The following is an 18,894-nucleotide window of genomic DNA, read 5'->3' as shown; positions in this document are numbered from 1 at the left end:
CAGCTATGCCTATCTAATTTATTTTGTGAGAGCTCTTCAGCCAACTCCATTCTATTTTTGAGTGAAGTTTGGTTAAGCTTATGATCTAAGAGTGATGGAGCTGAAGATAAAGCCGTGCAAAACGGGCCTAAATATGTCTTAAAAAATACTACAATGAAACGTCTTATTAAAAAATAAAATAAAATTTTGTAATATATTTTTCCAATTTTTGCAATGAAACGTGGAGGGCAATATCCACACGAGCCACGCATCATCCAGCAACCAACCAACCACTACTACCACTGGCTACACTATGCCGTTATCCTCTCTCTCCCTCCTCCCCCTCCACCGCGCTCCGCTCCCGCCAACTTCAAATTACCCGCCACCGCCGCCTCCCTCTCGCGCCCTCCTCCTCCCCCTCCTCCGCCACTCGCCGCTCGCGCGCCGCTCGCCCGTCTCCCGGGCGCGTGCCGTAGCAGCCGACGGCATGGCCGCGGCGACCGCGGCGGCGGAGACGCCGCCCACGCTGCTCGAGTACATGGGCCAGGCTGGCGCGGCCGACGACCTCGTCGTCCTCGTGGCGCACGTCCAGAGCGCGTGCAAGCGCATCGCCGCGCTCGTGGCGTCGCCCGGGAACGCCGAGCTGTCGCGGGGGAAGGCGGGGGGTGGTGTGGCGGTGGCGGCCGGGCGGGACGCGCCCAAGCCGCTCGACGAATTGTCGGTGCGTGCAGTGTCAGGGTTGCGTGGGTTATTATTGTCTGCATTCTGGTTCTCGCATCTATCTACATGCATTTCATCCTTCTTCTTTTTTTTAAAAAAAAAAGAATAGGTCCATTTTTTGTGAGATTGTTATCACATCTCAGTCATACGCTTAGCAGCTGGAGTAGCACTCATTTGGAGTGTAAAATGTTCATTTACTAATTAAGTTTACTTGAGGTAAGTTGTGCAAAGTGCACACAAGAGACTTTCCCCACATTTTCATTCTTGCATTCTCAACAAAATACTACTTGCATTTGTGGTGAACCATCAACAGAAGCACTTCCTATTTGCAAAAAAAAACAGTTATTGTTTGTCTGATGCTACTAACTTGCATTATAGCTTCCAACAACATCAAGACTAACATATTTTTCAATTTAGAATGAGATCATCTTGTCATCACTCCGAAGATCTGGAAAGGTTGCAGTGATGGCTTCTGAAGAAAATCATCTCCCCATTTGGGTTTCCAACGACAGCCCGTATGTTGTTGTTACGGATCCGCTTGATGGTTCTCGCAACATTGAGGTATCCATTCCCACCGGAACAATATTTGGGATATACAATAGGCTGGCAGAGCTTGACCATCTACCTGAAGAGGAGAGAGCTCAGCTCAATTCACTGCAAAGCGGCACTCACCTTGTCGCTTCGGGGTATGTGCTGTATTCATCTGCCACCATATTCTGTATCAGCTTCGGTGCAGGTACCCATGGCTTCACCTTGGATCACTTGACTGGAGAATTTGTTCTAACACATCCTTCCATCCAAATACCCCCAAGAGGTAACTAATAAGCTGTAATTCAATAATTTGCTAATTCCCTTAGTCTTCATTAAATGTTAACCAGATGTCACCTAAATTCACTTACACTAGTAGCGCAAGTTTTCTCAATTTATGGATTGGTGGATGAACAGTTTATCAATGTCAGTAATTTGAGGAGATGTTTTAGTTGAACAGCGGCAAGAGTGCTTGCATTGTGTTTGAGAACATGACGTAGAGAAATTTCTTATAACTGAACGACTGAAATATTAACTGTGTTGAACTTAGAAATGCATGCTTTCATCTTTGCTGAAAAGCTGTAATCCTGAGCTATGCCAGGACAGATATATTCGGTGAATGATGCGCGGTATTTCGACTGGCCTGAGGGCCTAAGGAAGTACATTGACACGATCAGACAAGGCAAGGGACAGCATCCGAAGAAGTACTCGGCACGGTACGTGTGCTCGCTGGTTGCTGATTTCCACCGGACGCTGATATACGGTGGAGTTGCCATGAACCCCAGGGATCACCTTCGGTTGGTCTATGAAGCAAATCCTCTGAGTTTCCTTGCTGAGCAGGCAGGGGGCAGGGGTTCAGATGGCAAGAGCAGAATCCTCTCGATTCAGCCTGTGAAGCTGCACCAGAGGCTGCCATTGTTCCTGGGAGGCATGGAGGACATGCTTGAGTTGGAAAGCTATGGAGATGTGCAACAGAAGGTTAATCCTGGATATGAGGTGTGAAGATATATAACCTTAGATAATGAGGTCTGAAGATAATGTAGCATGCGAAAAGAGAACAGGGGGACCTACTGGAGAACTCTGTATTTGCAAAACCGATGTTTTTACCTGTCAGGTTTTCTGTTTTTGTCTCCGCGACTATGCGGTTTCACTGTGTAATATAGCAGAAAAATTAGGCTGCATTTCTCCCGGTACGAAATGGAAGGGACAACACAAATTTATATGTAATGCATCCTTTGGCTACATGGACACTTTTATCTGCAACGTGTTCTGAAATTTCTTTTGTCTCTGCAGTCTGTACACTTCTCTGCAATGTGGTCCGGTTAGTTCGATTTAAGAGCAGCAATAAGAGTAACTTTTACTATGAACCCTGCAACTTTGTAAAGCCCTTGCTTACTATAGAACTTGGTGTGATTAGCCTTCAGTTGAACTGGTCCTACCTATGAGGACAACCTGCAGCCAAATTGCTGTTCTTATTAGGCAGTGTAAAGAGCTCTCTTATCCTGAACTTGAACTGTTTTTCTCAGGCAGGCTGGCTGACGGAACAATCAAAACTAGAGGGCATTTCCGGACGTGTGATTGCGATGAGACGTGTTGCAATATCCAGACCAGTGGCTAGACGTGTTAATTTTAACTTGATGAAACGTAAAGAAGGCTGGATCCAAACTTTAATTCTTTTCCATCACATCAACCTGTTATACACACAATTTGTTATACACACACAATTTTTCAGTCCAAAATTTACGCTGAACTAAAAACAGCCGAAGTTTGAGTTGGAAAAAAACTTTATTTGGATTTGTTGTGATATGCCCATTAAACAACTTAACCAAGCGATTAAAGACTGCTGCTATACGTGTGATCCAGTTGTATGATTTATGTATAATTAGAGATATACAATCATATAATTAGAGACACCGTCCATTTTTGTCCATGTGTCATAAGCATAGCAATTTTCGGTGATTAATCGCTAATCGACTAAGGCGATCACATCAAATATTTAGACACATGCACGGAGTATTAAATATAGAAAAAAAATAATTATATAGATTGCGTGTAAATTGTGAGACAAATCTTTTAAGCCTAATTGCGCCATGATTTGATAATATGATGCTACAGTAAACACTTGCTAGTGACGGATTAATTAGGCTTAATATTTTATCTCGTAGTTTGCAGGCGGAATATGTAATTTATTTTGTTATTAGACTACGTTTAATACTTTAAATGTGTGTCCGTATATCTGACGGAGCACACACAAACTTTTCACCTGAACTAAACAGTGCCTAATTTATCGGACTAATCGGCCGTTTTATTGCGTCCATGAAACAAAAACCGTTCTGAACTGCCTCGACTCCCGTCTCCTCGCCGGAAAGCCGCCGCCGCCGCCGCCCTTCTACTTCCGCCGCCTCCTCCTTCTTCTCGAGAAGGCTCTGCACCACAGACGAGAGCTGAGCCGCGGAGCACAATGTCGGCGGACTCGGCGGCGGCGGGGAGGGACGCTCTCCTGGACGAGCTGCGCGCGCTCATGGCGGCCCACTCCCCGTCGCTCCACGCGCTCGTCGTCCCGTCCGAGGACGCCCACCAGGTCCGTCCGCGCCCGCTGCCACCTCCCGCGGAGTCGATCAGATCAGATCGGGCTTGGATTTTTGTTGTTGTTGTTGTTGGATTTTCCGTTTTGCGCGATCTCTTCTTCCTCTCGATGATGGTTGAGGATTTGGGTGTGGTTTTGTGGGTGATTGATTGATTGATTGCAGAGCGAGTATGTGTCGGAGCGGGACAAGCGGCGGCAGTTCGTCTCCGGCTTCACCGGGAGCGCTGGTATGTTGCTTCCTCAATTCATCCCTTCTCGTTTCCCAGGCGATGAACGCTGTGTATTGTCCTAGACCACCAGCCGATGAGTCTGTTGCGATGAGTTCATTATACAATAGTGCAATTGGATTATGCAACGTTGTTCAGGGTTGCAATTTTTACCATTTTGGTGATACACAAAGTGGAGTTCTTTTTGCTCTGCCTGACATGAATCAGAAAGCAGTTGACTAGTAATAGAGGCTAATGGTTGAAATTTTAGGAGCAGTTATGATTTATGACACTGTTATGTTTTTGGAAATTTAGGTGATTAACAGACATTTTTGGACTGGATTGTTTTATACATTGCTTCGACCAAGCAAATCGTAATAAAATTATTGATAGCTTCGCTACCATTTATAGTTATGGTTTAATCTAGCTGGACTAAAGTATGGAATGATAACCACCTTTGTACTGGGAGGAGCTTAATTGATTCCTATTTTGTAGTAGGATGGAGTTGAATATCATAAAATGTGGATGTAACATATTGAACTTGTTGATTTCTTTTGTTTTCCCCCAGTTGTCGTAATCAGAGAGTTGCATTAATTTCTCAGACCGAGCTATATTGCGTTGCTACACAGGTTTGGCGCTTATCACTATGAAGGAGGCGCTACTTTGGACGGATGGGCGTTACTTCTTGCAGGCAGAGCAGCAACTCACTAATCGCTGGAAATTGATGCGCATGGGAGAAGATCCCCCAGTTGAAGTTTGGATAGCTGATGTAAGTGTTGACATCTCTTCTTGATCATGTTCATGAGTTTAATTTCCCAAGTCTTACATAATAAAAATATTGGTTCACAAAACTTGTCCATGGAAATGAATTTATTTGGTTATACCCTCTCATTTTTTTTTGAACAGCCAGATCAAAGGTTTATCCTTGCTTTTTGAATTCTGCCACAGTTTTTGTGTTGTGAAATCCCAAAAGTGGTTTTATTCTTGTTAATTTTAGCTAGTTTTATCTCCCAAATATGGTCCTTTTCATTTTGTTAACCATATTCAGTTGTTTTGTTAATACCCCAAGCCTACTATCTTTCTTCCTGTCTGCTGTAGATTCAAGGAACTGCATGATAGTTGGTTTGATATATGGGAGTTCCTTCCAAAATTATCAGAACTACCAGAATTTTGGGCACATAAATTTATTTTGATCATACCAAATGCAAGCAGAAATTTAAAGATCTACTTGAGGCTTTTATTTTGCTAGGGAGAAAACTAAGAATAGTCATGCCAATTATTCAATGATTAGAGAGAATGGGTTTAGTTATTTGTTGATCTGCATTGCATAGCAATACTCATGATTAGCGTTTAATTTTATTCTGAATAATGTTGTTTCTAACTAACTTTTGTGGCTTGTGTTTGTTGCTGTGCAATCAGAACCTGTCAGATGAAGCTGTCATTGGAATTAATCCATGGTGCATCTCTGTTGACACTGCCCAGAGATATGAGCATGCATTTTCAAAGAAGCACCAGACACTGTTTCAGCTTTCTTCTGACTTGGTAGATGAAATATGGAAGGATCGTCCTCCTGTTAATGCTCTACCTGTATTTGTGCAACCTGTAGAGTATGCTGGGTGTAGTGTTACCGAAAAACTTAAGGAGTTAAGAGAAAAATTACAACATGAAAAGGCTAGGGGCATTATAATTGCTGCGCTTGATGAGGTACTATTAGACTTATTTATTTCTTGGTTTCTTATCCACTACAATATATTCAATTTTGATTTCTTGAGAATTTTGTCAACTTTGCCAGTTTTAATAGTTGTCCTTTTGTTATTCTTATTTAGGTTGCGTGGTTGTACAACATTAGAGGAAATGATGTGCACTACAGCCCAGTGGTCCATTCTTATTCTATTGTAACCTTGCACAGTGCTTTCTTTTATGTGGATAAGAGAAAAGTATCTGTTGAGGTCAGCTAATCCACTGAACACATTTTCTTCAATTATTCCACTATGTCGTTCATAGAATCGTAGTCATGATTTTGAGGGGCATGTAGTGAACTGTGGCTCTTGTTTGGTCCAGGTCCAGAACTACATGACTGAGAATGGTATTGACATCAAAGACTATAATATGGTTCAATCAGATGCAAGCTTGCTTGCATCTGGACAGCTAAAAGGTTCTGCAGTCAATGGTAGCTCTCATGGGGAAAATGATATGAATGAGAATTCAAAAGTTTGGATTGATTCAAATTCATGCTGCCTTGCACTCTACTCAAAACTGGATCAATATCAAGTTCTGATGCTGCAATCACCTATTGCTCTTCCAAAGGCTGTGAAGGTTTTTTTTTCTTTTGTTTTTAATTCATACCACGCCTGCTGAAAGTTTCAGAAGAACGGGGATAGAACATTTTACACTAGAAGTGTATTTTGTTCAAGTATTCCTTTTGTTTCATTCTATTTATTTTAGGCTTTTTATCTATGGAAAATCTGCTATCTGACATTAAAAGCTTTATCATTTATTAATCTATCTCTTTTTTTATTTCTTCTAATGATGGTATACTAAAATCCTGTCGAGCTGGATGGTTTGAAAATCTGCTATATTTGCAAGTTTTATCATTTATTATGCCTATATTTTTAATTTCTTGTAATCATGGTACAGAATCCCGTAGAGCTGGATGGTTTGAGGAAGGCACATATTCGAGATGGTGCGGCTGTCGTGCAATACCTTGCTTGGCTTGACAAGCAGGTCAGTATGAATTTGTCTCTCATGCGGCGTATTAGTCTTGGACTTCAAGCAAGTGTTCTTTTGCAGCTGCAAATTTGTTTAGTTGTGATGTAGTCCTTCTAATTATTTTCTACTAGCTCAGATGATCTTGTTTTAATGACAGATGCAAGAGAATTATGGAGCTTCTGGTTACTTTACTGAGGCCAAGGGATCACAGAAAAAGGAGCATATGTGAGTATGCACTGATATTAAACTTATGGTTCTTTTGGGAACATACTCCCTCTGGCCACAAATGTCATTTGACTTTCTTTTCCAGTCAAACTTTTGAAACTTTGTCGATCAATAAATTTTAAAATACATAGTTTGAAAACATAGAAATGGTATGCATAGATATTGTCTTGAAAAGTATTTTAATATTATCATGAAATTATTAGAATTTACCATAATAAAAAAATCATGGTCAAAGTCACACCCTGAAGACAAAAGAGTGTCAAACGAAATTATATCATCATTGTATGGAGTATTGACCTTTTATTCACCTATACAAATTGGAACCATCTATTATCAAAAGATGCCCAGCTTTTCTTTGTAGCTTAGGTCTATTATCCTCATTAGGCCCAGCTTTTGGCTGTCAGAACTGTCTAAATCAGTGGTTTCATGCCTTCCTGATAATTATAAATTTTAGAATATTTTTCTAAGGAGGTTGTGATAGAGTTTTCTTGAACTTCATGTGCAATACTGCAACGTAACTTGGTTGCAAACTTGAGACGCATTTTTTTTAATATACGTTGTTACTGTCATTGTTCCTTTTTGTATAATATTTAAAATGTAGTTCCTTCATTTTTTTTTCACTTCTGCATCTCAGTAGTGTGTGCTTACTCTGAACACGCTTTCAGAAAAAAAAATCTTCTGTATTCAGATCATAGACCAAGGTTGACATGTTCCTTCTTTGTTTTACCTATCTGGAATTTTTGTTTGTCCAATTTTCTCATTTACACTGCCCATTTATTTCCTTTGGGAGGTGTGCACATTGTTTTGTTGTTTTCACTGACCATGATAGTATGACACCGTGTGCTCTGCTCAGACAGTTGTATTTCTCTGCCCCCTTGTGTATTTTTTCTAAAATTCAATGTTGTACCAAATGTACTTGGTCTTACTTGTGGGCTCTTGTACTATTGCTACGATAATACATATGGAGTACGACTTTTACATTTGGCAAATCCCCTGAAGTCTGAAGTTTCAATGCTCCATGATTCCTTTGTTCTTAGCCTGATTTTTGTTATATATATAAAGAATCTTACCATTTTCTTGATACGTCATTTGTTCTATGCATTATATTAATCAATTATCGTCCACTTTATTAATTATGAATAATAGTGTGCATTTGGTTGTGTTAATGTTTTTGTTTCACTCCTGTAGGAATGTAAAACTTACAGAGGTTTCTGTGAGCGATAAACTTGAAGGTTTCCGTGCATCTAAAGAGGTATGCTGCTAACGTGACCTTTTTTCAAGCTTAAGTATACTATATTACTAGAGATCTTTTATAACTGCCATAAACAGCTATAGTTACTGCCATTACCATTTTTAAAAGTCAAAAGCCAGTAAGTGCACTTTTGGTATTATGGAAATTGTTAAAATAAACAAGTTCCTCATACTTACCTATGACTTTGTTGTAGCAACCCCAAATATCCATTGAAACTTTGGAACTGATATAGCCAAGGCCCATCGGTTTCATTTGTATCCGTTAAAGAGACAATGGAAAAAATTCTACTATACTAACTATTTTGTATTTCTTGTGCAATTTTTGAGAGGAAGTTTTTACTGTTCTTTGTAAGCATATTTTTTAAATAAAAGAATACTCTCTGGATGACATTATATGTATTGTTACTATCACGTAAACACATGGTAAGTGGAGATAGAGGGAACCATCAGAGGCTCCTCAATCTCAGTGCAGAGCCCAGAGTGAATGCATAAATCTTTTGCGTAAACAGTCCAAAAATAAGGCCTATTTTTTGCACAAAAAATTCTACATTCACTGACTTCGCTCTGAGCTCTTCATTCAGGAATCAGGACATTGAGGGTCTTGAGTCGTCCCCTCTTTCTCTGCTTACTGTGTGTTTATGTCAAAGTAACCAAAAAAAAAGACTTGTTTTCGTGGAACATCTTTTCTTTGGTTGCTAGATGAATGTAGGCTGTGTTCGATACCATGGGTTGGGAACCCAAATCCTGTGCACGGAAAACGGAGCGGTCTATTAGCACGTGATTAATTAAGTATTAGCAATTTTTTTTCAAAAATGGATCGATATGATTTTTTTAAGCAACTTTCGTATAGAAACTTTTTGCAAAAAACACACCATTTAGCAGTTTGAAAAGCGTGCGCGCGAAATACGAGGGAAAGGGGTTGGGAACCTCCTCATCCGAACGCAGCCATAGAAACTACAGAGCCAAATGAGGGCATTTTGCAGTTCATAGTCTCCTGCTATACTACATCTTTTGACTAACTGGTAATATTTCTGCAGCACTTCAAAGGTCTGAGTTTTCCTACGATTTCATCCGTGGGACCAAATGCAGCAGTGATTCATTATAAACCAGAAGCAAGTTCATGTGCTGAACTTGATGCTGATAAAATATATCTGTGTGACTCTGGGGCTCAGGTTGAGTACATTTCAGTCAAACTCAAATTTTGTGGTAAAAGACTTGCTTGAGTCTAATTCTTTCTATGGTGGTATGTTTGCAGTATCTTGATGGTACTACAGACATTACAAGAACTGTACATTTTGGCAAACCCTCTGAGCATGAGAAGTCCTGCTACACAGCTGTAAGTTTATTTTTTCGTCACTTGCTAAAATTTTCTTTTATTTAGAACAAATGACATGTCAAATACTAAGTTCTATTTAGAACGAATGATATCCTAATAGTGTAATTGTTGGTCAAAGTAATATGCCTTATATTTTGAAATGGAGGGAGTATATGAGTGTCCAATAATCAGTTGACTTGAGCTGGAGCCTTACCAGTGTAACCGCTTCATGTGTTTTACTAAATACGGTAGACCAGCATGCAGGACATAGCTGCATAACTGCTAGCTATCTTTATTTATTTGACAACTGTAGTATTATTTTCCATGAATTTAAGAGCTTAGTGGCTGACATGCAACATGTTGAAAGTTTGTTTTCTGACACGTTGCAATGTTATTGGTTTCCTCATTTCCTGTATTGCATTACTTGCCCCTACTTAATGGAGCTGAAAATTCCATTGTTGAATATTATGTCAACAGTGGCTGGTCAAGTTTTCTTTACACACTTGTTACTTTATTTCTCTTGTAGAAATAAACATCATATTAAATGCTTGAATCTAATAGTTTACAAGATATTGTCTGTGAGGTTTTAATTTTCTTTGCTACTATTTAATCTATTTCTAATGCAAGTGATATCGAACATTGGAAATAGGTTTTGAAAGGCCACATTGCACTGGACACTGCTGTATTTCCCAATGGAACCACAGGTGAGTGAGTGTTTTGAGCTTTTATACTTCCATCTATATGAACTCAGGAGATTTAACATTGATCATGTGTCCCAATGATAAAATAGCTGCCAGATGTACCATGGAGTTTTAACATCACCTAATAGTGTAGTATGTGATAACATTATTGTTCTTTATGAGTGCATTTACTTATAAACATGCGACATCATGTTTTCTCAAAGCCTCGTTGCCTCAGAGATCATGTCCATCGTTTCTTTAACATTTAGAAACTGTAAGAAGATTCCACTAATCACAAATGTTATTTAGTGATAGACTCCATTGTTTCTTTAACATTTGGAAACTGTAAGAAGATTCCAGTAATCACTAATGTTATTTAGTGATAGACTATCTCACTAAATTTGAAAAAAAAAAAGATGACAGAAACTAGCAAGTGATGAAGAAAATGATTTATACTACCATGTTTTGACACCAATTTATGTTCATTGTGTTATACTTACTTTTTCAAGTTATATTTCAACAAAATCCATGATATTTGTGCGTTACTTAAACCTTAACAGGGCATGCTATTGATATTCTCGCACGAACACCACTTTGGAGAAGTGGTCTTGATTACCGGCACGGTACAGGCCATGGTATTGGATCTTATTTGAATGTTCATGAAGGTCAGATACTCAATTGCTGGTTCATCCTCTTCTATGACAGTAAATTATCTGATTGTAGTGCTACCTTGAAATGTTTAATCCATTCTGTTTGTGCTTACAACCCAGGTCCTCATCTAATTAGCTTCAGACCTTCTGCTAGAAATGTACCACTACAAGCATCGATGACTGTAACAGATGGTCAGTAAATATCCTAAATTAACCACTATTTATTTTAATAGGACTATCAACAGTTTAATGTGAAACTACTTTGTAATTCTTACTTCGATGATAGTCCCTCTTGCTGCAATGATCGATGTAAAGTTCAACTTGCACAATCTTTTCTTGCAGAACCTGGTTACTATGAAGACGGAAGCTTTGGTATAAGGTTGGAGAATGTTCTGATAGTTAAAGAAGCCAATACTAAATTTAATTTTGGAGATAAGGGTTATTTGGCTTTTGAACATATAACATGGGTAAGTTTCTTCAATCTCCATTTTATTAAATTATTAACTTTCTCTTTGGTAATCTCCAAGTCTCCGTATCAATTTCACAAGATATCCCGGTTGATAATACATTGTATTCTTGTTTTGTTGCTCTGTTTATACCTGTATGACCATTTTAAAGTCAGCCTTTGTTGCCAGTTCGACTGGCATTTCATGATCTCTAAATACAAAATGCTGCTCACCATGTATCTGCGTCATTTGTTTTGCTCATGTTCATGTATTGATGAATTTCTTGTGCTATGCAGACTCCGTACCAGACAAAACTGATAGACACCACCTTACTTACCCCTGCTGAGATTGAATGGGTAAATGCGTATCACTCGGATTGCAGAAAAATTTTGCAACCTTACCTGAATGAGCAGGAGAAGGAATGGCTGAGGAAAGCTACTGAACCTATCGCTGCGAGCTGTTAAGCCATCAATCAACTAGCTGGTTGACGCTACATGGACACATGACACAGGGTCCCAACCGGTTGCAACTATTCGTGCTAGATGTGCAGATGATTTCTGGCATGCCATGCGCGTAGATAAATAAATGGCTATCCCTCAATTTAATTACTTGCAATAAGTGTGAATATATAGCAGAAAACATCACAATCGATTCTTTTGCGTTGTCATTCTGCTAATGTTGAATGTGAGGATGGAAGTAGAGATAATAAGGCCGAGTTTAGTTCCAAACTTTTTCTTCAAACTTCTAACTTTTTCATCACATCAAAACTTTTTTACACACACAAACTTCCAACTTTTCCGTCACATCGTTCCAATTTCAACCAAACTTCTAATTTTGGCGTGAACTAAACACACCCTAAGGCCTTGTTTAGTTCTAAACTTTTTCTTCAAACTTTCAACTTTTTCATCACATCAAAACTTTTCTACACACATAAACTTCCAACTTTTCCATCACATCGTTCCAATTTCAATCAACCTTCCAATTTTGACGTGAACTAAACACATCCAATCAAACTTCCAATTTTGACTGAATTTGCAGGTTGCATTTGTACAGTTATTCAGATGCTTGCTTGAATGCCCTGAGCAGTTTGGTTGGACTAATTAACAGTAATCGCATCATTTCAAAGCTTAAAATTGAACACGGTCTGTTTGGAAAATTCCTATCCCAGGGGCGGCATCACACTGAAGTTTAATAAAGAGTAAATATCACATTGGAATTTGACCAACATTTTCACTTGACACCACATATCTTTACAGTTGCAGTTTGGAATATCATAGGTGTTTGTCAGAGAATGTCAAAGAAATGGTTCAAACCATCATTCTTAGTGTTGTAGTATCACGATAAATATCTTTAGAAACTCAGAAAATCCCATCAAATGGTCTTTTAGAAAATCAGAAAACAACCTTTTTTTTAAAAAAAATCACACTAAAATGGTGATGTGAATATGTTTAAAAGTGTCACAAATTAATCTATACGGAGGGCAACTGAATAAAAATAGAATAGAAAGTATAACTTAATTAGATACCACTCAAACTAAATAGAATGTAAAAACATAGTACAATGCTTTGTTTTTTATATGTATCCCTGTGTAAATCTCATATGAAGTTCCCTCACATATTTCGTCGGTACCCTTACCCTTAATCCAAACAAAATGATGCATAGTGTTAAGTGAAAATGTTAGTTTAACTCTTGGTCAAAATAAATGACCAGATGTGAAATTTACCCTTTAATAAAAGATGAGCCTTGGCCCCATTCGTTTCTAATAAAAATGAAAGTTAGGATATGGATAAAACAAACCAATAACACATGATTAATTAAATTTTAACACATAATTAATTAAATTTTAATCATTACAAGCTTAATTTGAAACAGATTTATTTGATGTTTTAAAGAAATTTACATACAAAAAGTTTTTTCGCACGCATAGAATCTGTATCCTAATCAGAAGCTAATGGGGCCTTTACTTGGGCCGATATTTGCACGACTGACCCTCCAACTATTCGCATTTTGCATTTCGATCCTCCTTTTGCCTTTCCTCTCTCCTCTACTCCACACGGCGGCGGACCTCCGGCGAACCCCGCCGCGCGAGGCCGGTCCACGGGAATCGATGCAGCCATGCAGGGTTAACGAGCGCACTCTTACCTGCTGCGCCTCGCCTGCTCGTCCGCCGGAGAGGCTTCCAGGCGACGGGGGAGCCTCCGCCTGCTGCGCCGGAGTCCGCGGGGCAGCTGGGGGATCCGACGGCGGCGACAAAAAAAGGTACAGTGGAGTACAGGTGCAACCTAGGATTCAGAATATCCATTCGAAATTGGTGTTGCCTGTGATAATCATGGTTGGTTGATTAGCATTCTAGAGAATTGAAATCGAGAAGGAGCTTTTTTATCCAATAATTAGAAGAAATTATGAGTGTGTTTAGAATTAAACACGGAATCACCCCCCTTACCGCTACAATATCAAGTGCATCTCTTCTATTGAACTGATTTACCTTTTTGAAATTCAGGTTACTTGATTGGATCTAGGAGCTTTTTTTTTTTGTTTGACATGGTGAACAAGGTTCATGCAGAGATAGAACACACAGGCGAGGGCTGAAATGGTCCATCGATCGAATAATGGTATCACAACATGCATTTGGCCAAAATGACACCATGGTGATCAGCAACAAAGGGAGCAACTGATAAACTGAACCCTTACATCCATCCATACAGCCTGCATACTACTACACCTTTGGAAAGGAGGAGGATCACAATGTTGATAATGATGATGATGTACAAAAGATGGCAGTCAAAATCAACTCAAGTATCACTGCTCCAAGGCAAGCTTCTTGTGCCGGTCGAGATCGTTGAGGTAACTTGAGCGAGTATAATCCTCTGAATCGCCGGAGTCGAACATGAGGGGTTTCATGAGTTTTGGTCTTTGCATTTGCATCATTTCGAGTGATTCCCTATCCCCCTTCAAGAAACGGACCACCTACAGGCATCAAACCAACAGGTCAGTTTACAATCCAAATTGTTTCTTTTTTAGCCTTTACAATGGCCGTATAGTTAGCGTGTTCATCGCACTCACCGATTTCATGCTAGGCCGCGAGCTTGAGCTGTGGTGAATGCACATGGATGCCACTGCTAGGATGTGAGCCATTTCTTCTGGATCATATCCAACATCAAGAGAAGGATCCACTAGTTCCTTCATGTTGTTCGAGTCGAGCAATGGTTTTGCCTATGCACATGACAAACAACAGCTTGTGAATTCAAGGGCTTCAGATGTATGTGATTATACCAGTTCATGTTATCCATTCAAGTATTGTAGAATTAACTTTTGATCATCACTTGCCTCTCTCAATATGACCAGACAATGATATAAAATGAGCTGATTTGAATTTTTGTATAATGGAGCATATTAGAGATTTGCTTTTATTACCCATATTACTAGGCTTTGTCTGGAGGAATCCACGGCTTTCCGTCCTGTCACTAGTTCAAGAAGCAAAACTCCATATGCAAACACATCAGTCTTCTCATTTATGATCCCGTGCATGAAATACTCTGGAGACATATACCTAAGAAAGGGTGTAAAGTCTAAGTTAAAACCAACAATGGCATTGTTTCTTTTTCTGGGTACGATTAAATCATTGTGATGAAACTGAAAAAAACTTATCGAACTCACCCGAATGTCCCTTCAATGGGGAACACAACATGATGAGTCCATTTGTCAGGAAGCCACTTTGCAAGTCCAAAATCTGAGATCTGTGCAATGAGGGAGTAAAAACTGTTGCATTTAAAAGAACCCTAGGAATCATATAACAGATAGGACTACGGCAAGAGACTGGTAGTAGAATACATACCTGAGGTTGGTAATCTTCAGTTAGAAGGATATTTGATGCTTTGATGTCTCTGTGAATTATGCGTCGATGGCAGCCTTCATGTAGATAAAGCAGTCCTTCAGCAATTCCAAGAGCAATATTGAACCTAGCCTTCCACTTGAGGGCTCCCTTTGTGCCTGTTCAGCTGAACTCCATTTTATCACCAGACTAAGGGTATTCTAAGTATTCTCTTATATTGATTTTTTTTTTAGAAAGAGGATGATGCTTGAGTTCAGATATGTGATACGGCCTATAGTATATGCATTTAAGAGGCAATTGAAATGAGGGCTACAAGAAGTGATAATGTAAAATTTGTATGAAGCCTACCAAAATGGAAATCACAAATTCGCACATACTTATTGGAGAACTACATTTCATAGTTCAGATACTGCCTAAATGAATATGTTGTACTACATGGTAGCATGAATGTCAAGAGATATCTGTTCTCTAGTTGATTCCTAATAGTAAGGTCTATATATTTCTTACTTTTCTAAAAAATGATATATGATGTAACATGCCACCACATAGCAGCAATGCAGCATATCTCTCAGAAATTGGATTCATTAAGTAAAGAATATTTAGAGGAAACCATACCATGAAGAACAGAAGCCAGGCTTCCATGAGGTGAGAACTGAAGAACCAAGTGCAAGCCCCCTTCCACACTGAACCCCAAGAGCTGTGCCGCATTTGGATGGTTAACATGAGCTATTATTCCAAGCTCAGATAAGAAATCGCTAATCCTGTCCTCTTTGTTACCACCTTTTGTTAGTCTCTTCACTGCTACAAATTGTCCATCAGCAAGATGTCCTTTGTACACCTCAGCATGCCCGCCTTTTCCGATCAAATTTTCTAGTAATATCAAGCATGAAGCAAAAGATTCAGAGAATATTTAACATAGATGAAGATAATATAATTAGGCCAAAAGCTGTACTTTGTATCACATGACCCTTGGAGCTATGATATAGAGGCAGAGCATAACAGCTAAGATTTCTGTATTATATGCTAGAGTTACCGCAATGTAGAACAAAATCAGGCCCTATTTGTTAATGATTTGGTATTACAGTGTTATGCACTTATACTTTAATACTTCTCACTTTTCTAACTTCTAATCAGTAATCAGTCATCATTACACTAAATAACAGTTCATGATTTGAATCTCAAGCCCTATGTTTCCTTGGTGAAATTATACTGCTGCAGTTATAAATTCATAGCTTAGTGTTAAAGCTACATCCCATAAGTTCTGCAATGATAGTAACATGGCCTAATCGAGTGACAGCATTGCAGCAACAAAGAAGTAAGTTTTGCATATCACCTGAACTGAATTTGTCAGTTGCAGCACAAAGCTCACTGTAGTCGAAGCTTCTCCATGATGGCCTCCACTTGCTGATCTCAGGAAGGATCTCAGGAGCAATGGCGCCGCAATCGATCTGGTTCTTGCCGCTCCGCATCCTCTCCAGGTACCTCTTAAGCCCTGTGGTCTTGGTTCTCTGAGGGAATGTCCCCGCTCTCGCCATCGACTTCCTCCTCCTGAGTATCAATCCACTGATCAGGTTCCTCCACTGCGTATTGTGATTCGACTCCGCTGGCTGCTCAACGGAGGAGCTCTCATCGGAGTCGACACTACCGGATACCGAGATGTCTAGCACCGCGCGAGGAGAGCTCTGATCGGTGCACTCGCTGCTGTCATCGTTACCGGCCTTCGAATCCATCTTAGGCGCCTCTTTGCTACCTCCATCAGAATCAGCAGATTGGCTGCTACTGTCACCACCACTACTACTGTCACTGGGTTCTTCAGTACTGCTCCTGTCACTGGGTTCTTCAGTGCTGCTCCTGTCACTGGGTTCTTCGCTTGATACGACGGCTTCGGTTACTGACCCGCTATTGCTGCAATCCTCATTTTTCGCTTCGTCGGAATCTCTGATGGTGTTTTCTTGGTGCTCCCCTGGCCCTGAACACAGCAAAGGAGATGTAGACATAGCATGGGCTATTATCATAGGTTTGTTATGCTACAAAACTGAATTTTATCAAGAAGACAAATTAACTACCTACTACTACAAACATCAAGACAAACAAAGTGCAAAGCAAGTCAAGGCAAGAAACACATCATCATCACACACACAAACACAGGCTCTCAGATCCCTTGACAGTGGATGATAAGGGGGGAGAGGCTTGTGTTTGTCTCGTTTCCCATGAAAACCACATGCTGCCAGTCGACAGTATCTGAGGCATTTCTATAATTCAGAGATTTGCACCAAGAATTGACATGCGCACCACCCTCTGCACCCTTCCAAAATTGATGCTTTCTTTCTATCTATCACACACAGACAGACACACAACTAAGTCTGAAAATAACCTGTGCATCTCTGTGATTTGCTTGCAATTTGCGAAAGATCATCAAGAGGGTGCTTAAATCAACATAAATGTCGATTTCAAAGATTTTGGTTTGGTGAGAAAAATTGGAAGAACTTGACAATCTACCCATCTTCTATATGATGATAGGGAATGGAAGCCTGCCCAACCTAATAGCATATTTAAAAGTTACAAAGAAGACCAGAATCCAGCAGCTGACATCTCTCTTTTTTTTAATCTCTTGTTGCCCTCTTAGAAAATGACATGTTAGAGCTTCAAAGCTGTGAGCATGCCTGGAAAAAAAAGCCATGATTTTTCCAGGACTAATGGAGCACTTAGACTAAAGCAAGAAAGAAAGAGAAGATACAGACAAGCACTAATTGTGCCACACATGCAGCAAAGAGATGAGGAAATTAAGCAGTAAAAAAAATAATCAAAATCACCACAGCTAACCTTCCTTAACAAGCAGATCCTCCTGCCTCCCATCTTCATTACCGACCTCTGCAGATTCAATCACCAAATACTCCTTCAGTTTCGTCATCACCAACAATTTCTTCTTCTGAATTTCTCTCTCTCTCTCTCTCTCTCTCTCTCTCTTCCCCAAGACGGACAGAAGAAGAAGAGAGAAGAGAGCAGAAGAAGAAAGAAAAAAGAGGAGCAAACTTGTATGCGAGAAACAGAATATTTGAGAGAGAAGAGAAGAATACCTTCGTTGGAGGCCATGGACGACATTAATCCCTCCTCCTCCTCCTCGTCGCCGTCGCCGTCTCCTTCGCTTTCAAACGACGACGAAAAACTCAACGGGAGGAGCAATTGCTGCCGATGCTTTCTTGCATTGAAGTCGACCAACCGTTGAAGCAGAGAAGAAGCAACCAAACCAAACCAACCCAACTGAGGCAAACAGTGCAGAGCTAAGCTCGCACGGTGCCCAAGAAAATGGAGGATGGAAAGAAATTAATACTGGAGCTAGAGAGAGAATTGCTAGGACAGTAGAGAGAGAAAGAAGATGGCGGGTTCTTTTGAAAACTTGGCTGTGCCTGCACACTGCACAGTGCAAGCAGTGCCTTCCTTTGTGTTGCAGCTATTCCTCTCTTCTCTCAAAAGAAGAGAACATTTGTAGATAGAGAGAGAGAGAGGGGCAAGCAAAGCAAGCAGCCTAGAGAGAGAAAGCAGCAGCAGCAGTAGGAAGAGGAGACAATGCAATGAGAGCAATGAGGCTGGTGGTGTGGTGGTACAACCTTTTGTAGGAGTGTGTACTACTAGTGACCTCTAGACCTTTGTAGGGGACCTACAGCAACATGCCAAAGGGAGAAGAAGAAAAATTATTCAGAAAACATAAAAAGAAATGGACTTTGTAATTAGAAAAATGAGCTTTGTAATAATGGAATGGTTTCTC

General features: G+C 39.9%; 3 protein-coding genes and 1 long non-coding RNA gene across 5 annotated transcripts; 3 read left to right on the top strand and 1 right to left on the bottom strand.

Annotated features, from left to right (window-relative positions):
- The first annotated feature begins 259 nt into the window (after positions 1-259).
- LOC4341770 (fructose-1,6-bisphosphatase, chloroplastic) lies at positions 260-2,513 on the top strand. The gene is made up of 3 exons (XM_015787387.3): positions 260-700; positions 1,117-1,513; positions 1,829-2,513. Exons 1-3 carry the CDS (start codon positions 293-295, stop codon positions 2,227-2,229), a joined length of 1,206 nt encoding a protein of 401 aa, XP_015642873.1. The 5' UTR covers positions 260-292; the 3' UTR covers positions 2,230-2,513.
- Positions 2,514-3,539: 1,026 nt separating this feature from the next.
- On the top strand, positions 3,540-12,024 carry LOC4341769 (aminopeptidase P1). Its single transcript, XM_015787381.3, has 16 exons — positions 3,540-3,808; positions 3,978-4,041; positions 4,650-4,789; positions 5,440-5,724; positions 5,847-5,969; positions 6,082-6,336; positions 6,658-6,744; positions 6,887-6,954; positions 8,143-8,206; positions 9,243-9,377; positions 9,461-9,541; positions 10,170-10,224; positions 10,761-10,865; positions 10,971-11,042; positions 11,193-11,317; positions 11,593-12,024. The coding sequence occupies exons 1-16, from the start codon at positions 3,689-3,691 to the stop codon at positions 11,758-11,760; spliced, it is 1,947 nt and encodes a 648-aa protein (XP_015642867.1). The 5' UTR covers positions 3,540-3,688; the 3' UTR covers positions 11,761-12,024.
- A 1,274-nt stretch (positions 12,025-13,298) lies between these two features.
- Positions 13,299-16,855, top strand: LOC112939332 (uncharacterized). The gene is made up of 4 exons (XR_010742025.1): positions 13,299-13,555; positions 13,797-14,284; positions 14,374-16,606; positions 16,700-16,855. It is a non-coding gene; the product is annotated as an uncharacterized lncRNA (long non-coding RNA).
- On the bottom strand, positions 13,880-18,428 carry LOC4341767 (receptor-like cytosolic serine/threonine-protein kinase RBK1). 2 transcript variants are annotated; one of them, XM_015787384.3, is made up of 9 exons: positions 18,206-18,428; positions 17,952-17,999; positions 16,462-17,097; positions 15,744-15,998; positions 15,132-15,286; positions 14,954-15,033; positions 14,711-14,846; positions 14,360-14,509; positions 13,880-14,263 (listed from the first exon to the last, which is right to left on the bottom strand). In XM_015787384.3, the coding sequence occupies exons 1-9, from the start codon at positions 18,228-18,230 to the stop codon at positions 14,096-14,098; spliced, it is 1,653 nt and encodes a 550-aa protein (XP_015642870.1). In that variant the 5' UTR covers positions 18,231-18,428; the 3' UTR covers positions 13,880-14,095. The 2 variants fall into 2 exon arrangements, with proteins under 2 accessions (XP_015642870.1, XP_015642871.1); XM_015787385.3 differs by lacking the exon at positions 17,952-17,999.
- Positions 18,429-18,894: the final 466 nt, after the last annotated feature.

Source organism: Oryza sativa, chromosome 6, assembly GCF_034140825.1.
Source record: "Oryza sativa Japonica Group chromosome 6, ASM3414082v1".
NCBI lineage: Eukaryota > Viridiplantae > Streptophyta > Magnoliopsida > Poales > Poaceae > Oryza > Oryza sativa.
This window is presented reverse-complemented; position numbering and strand designations above follow the sequence as displayed.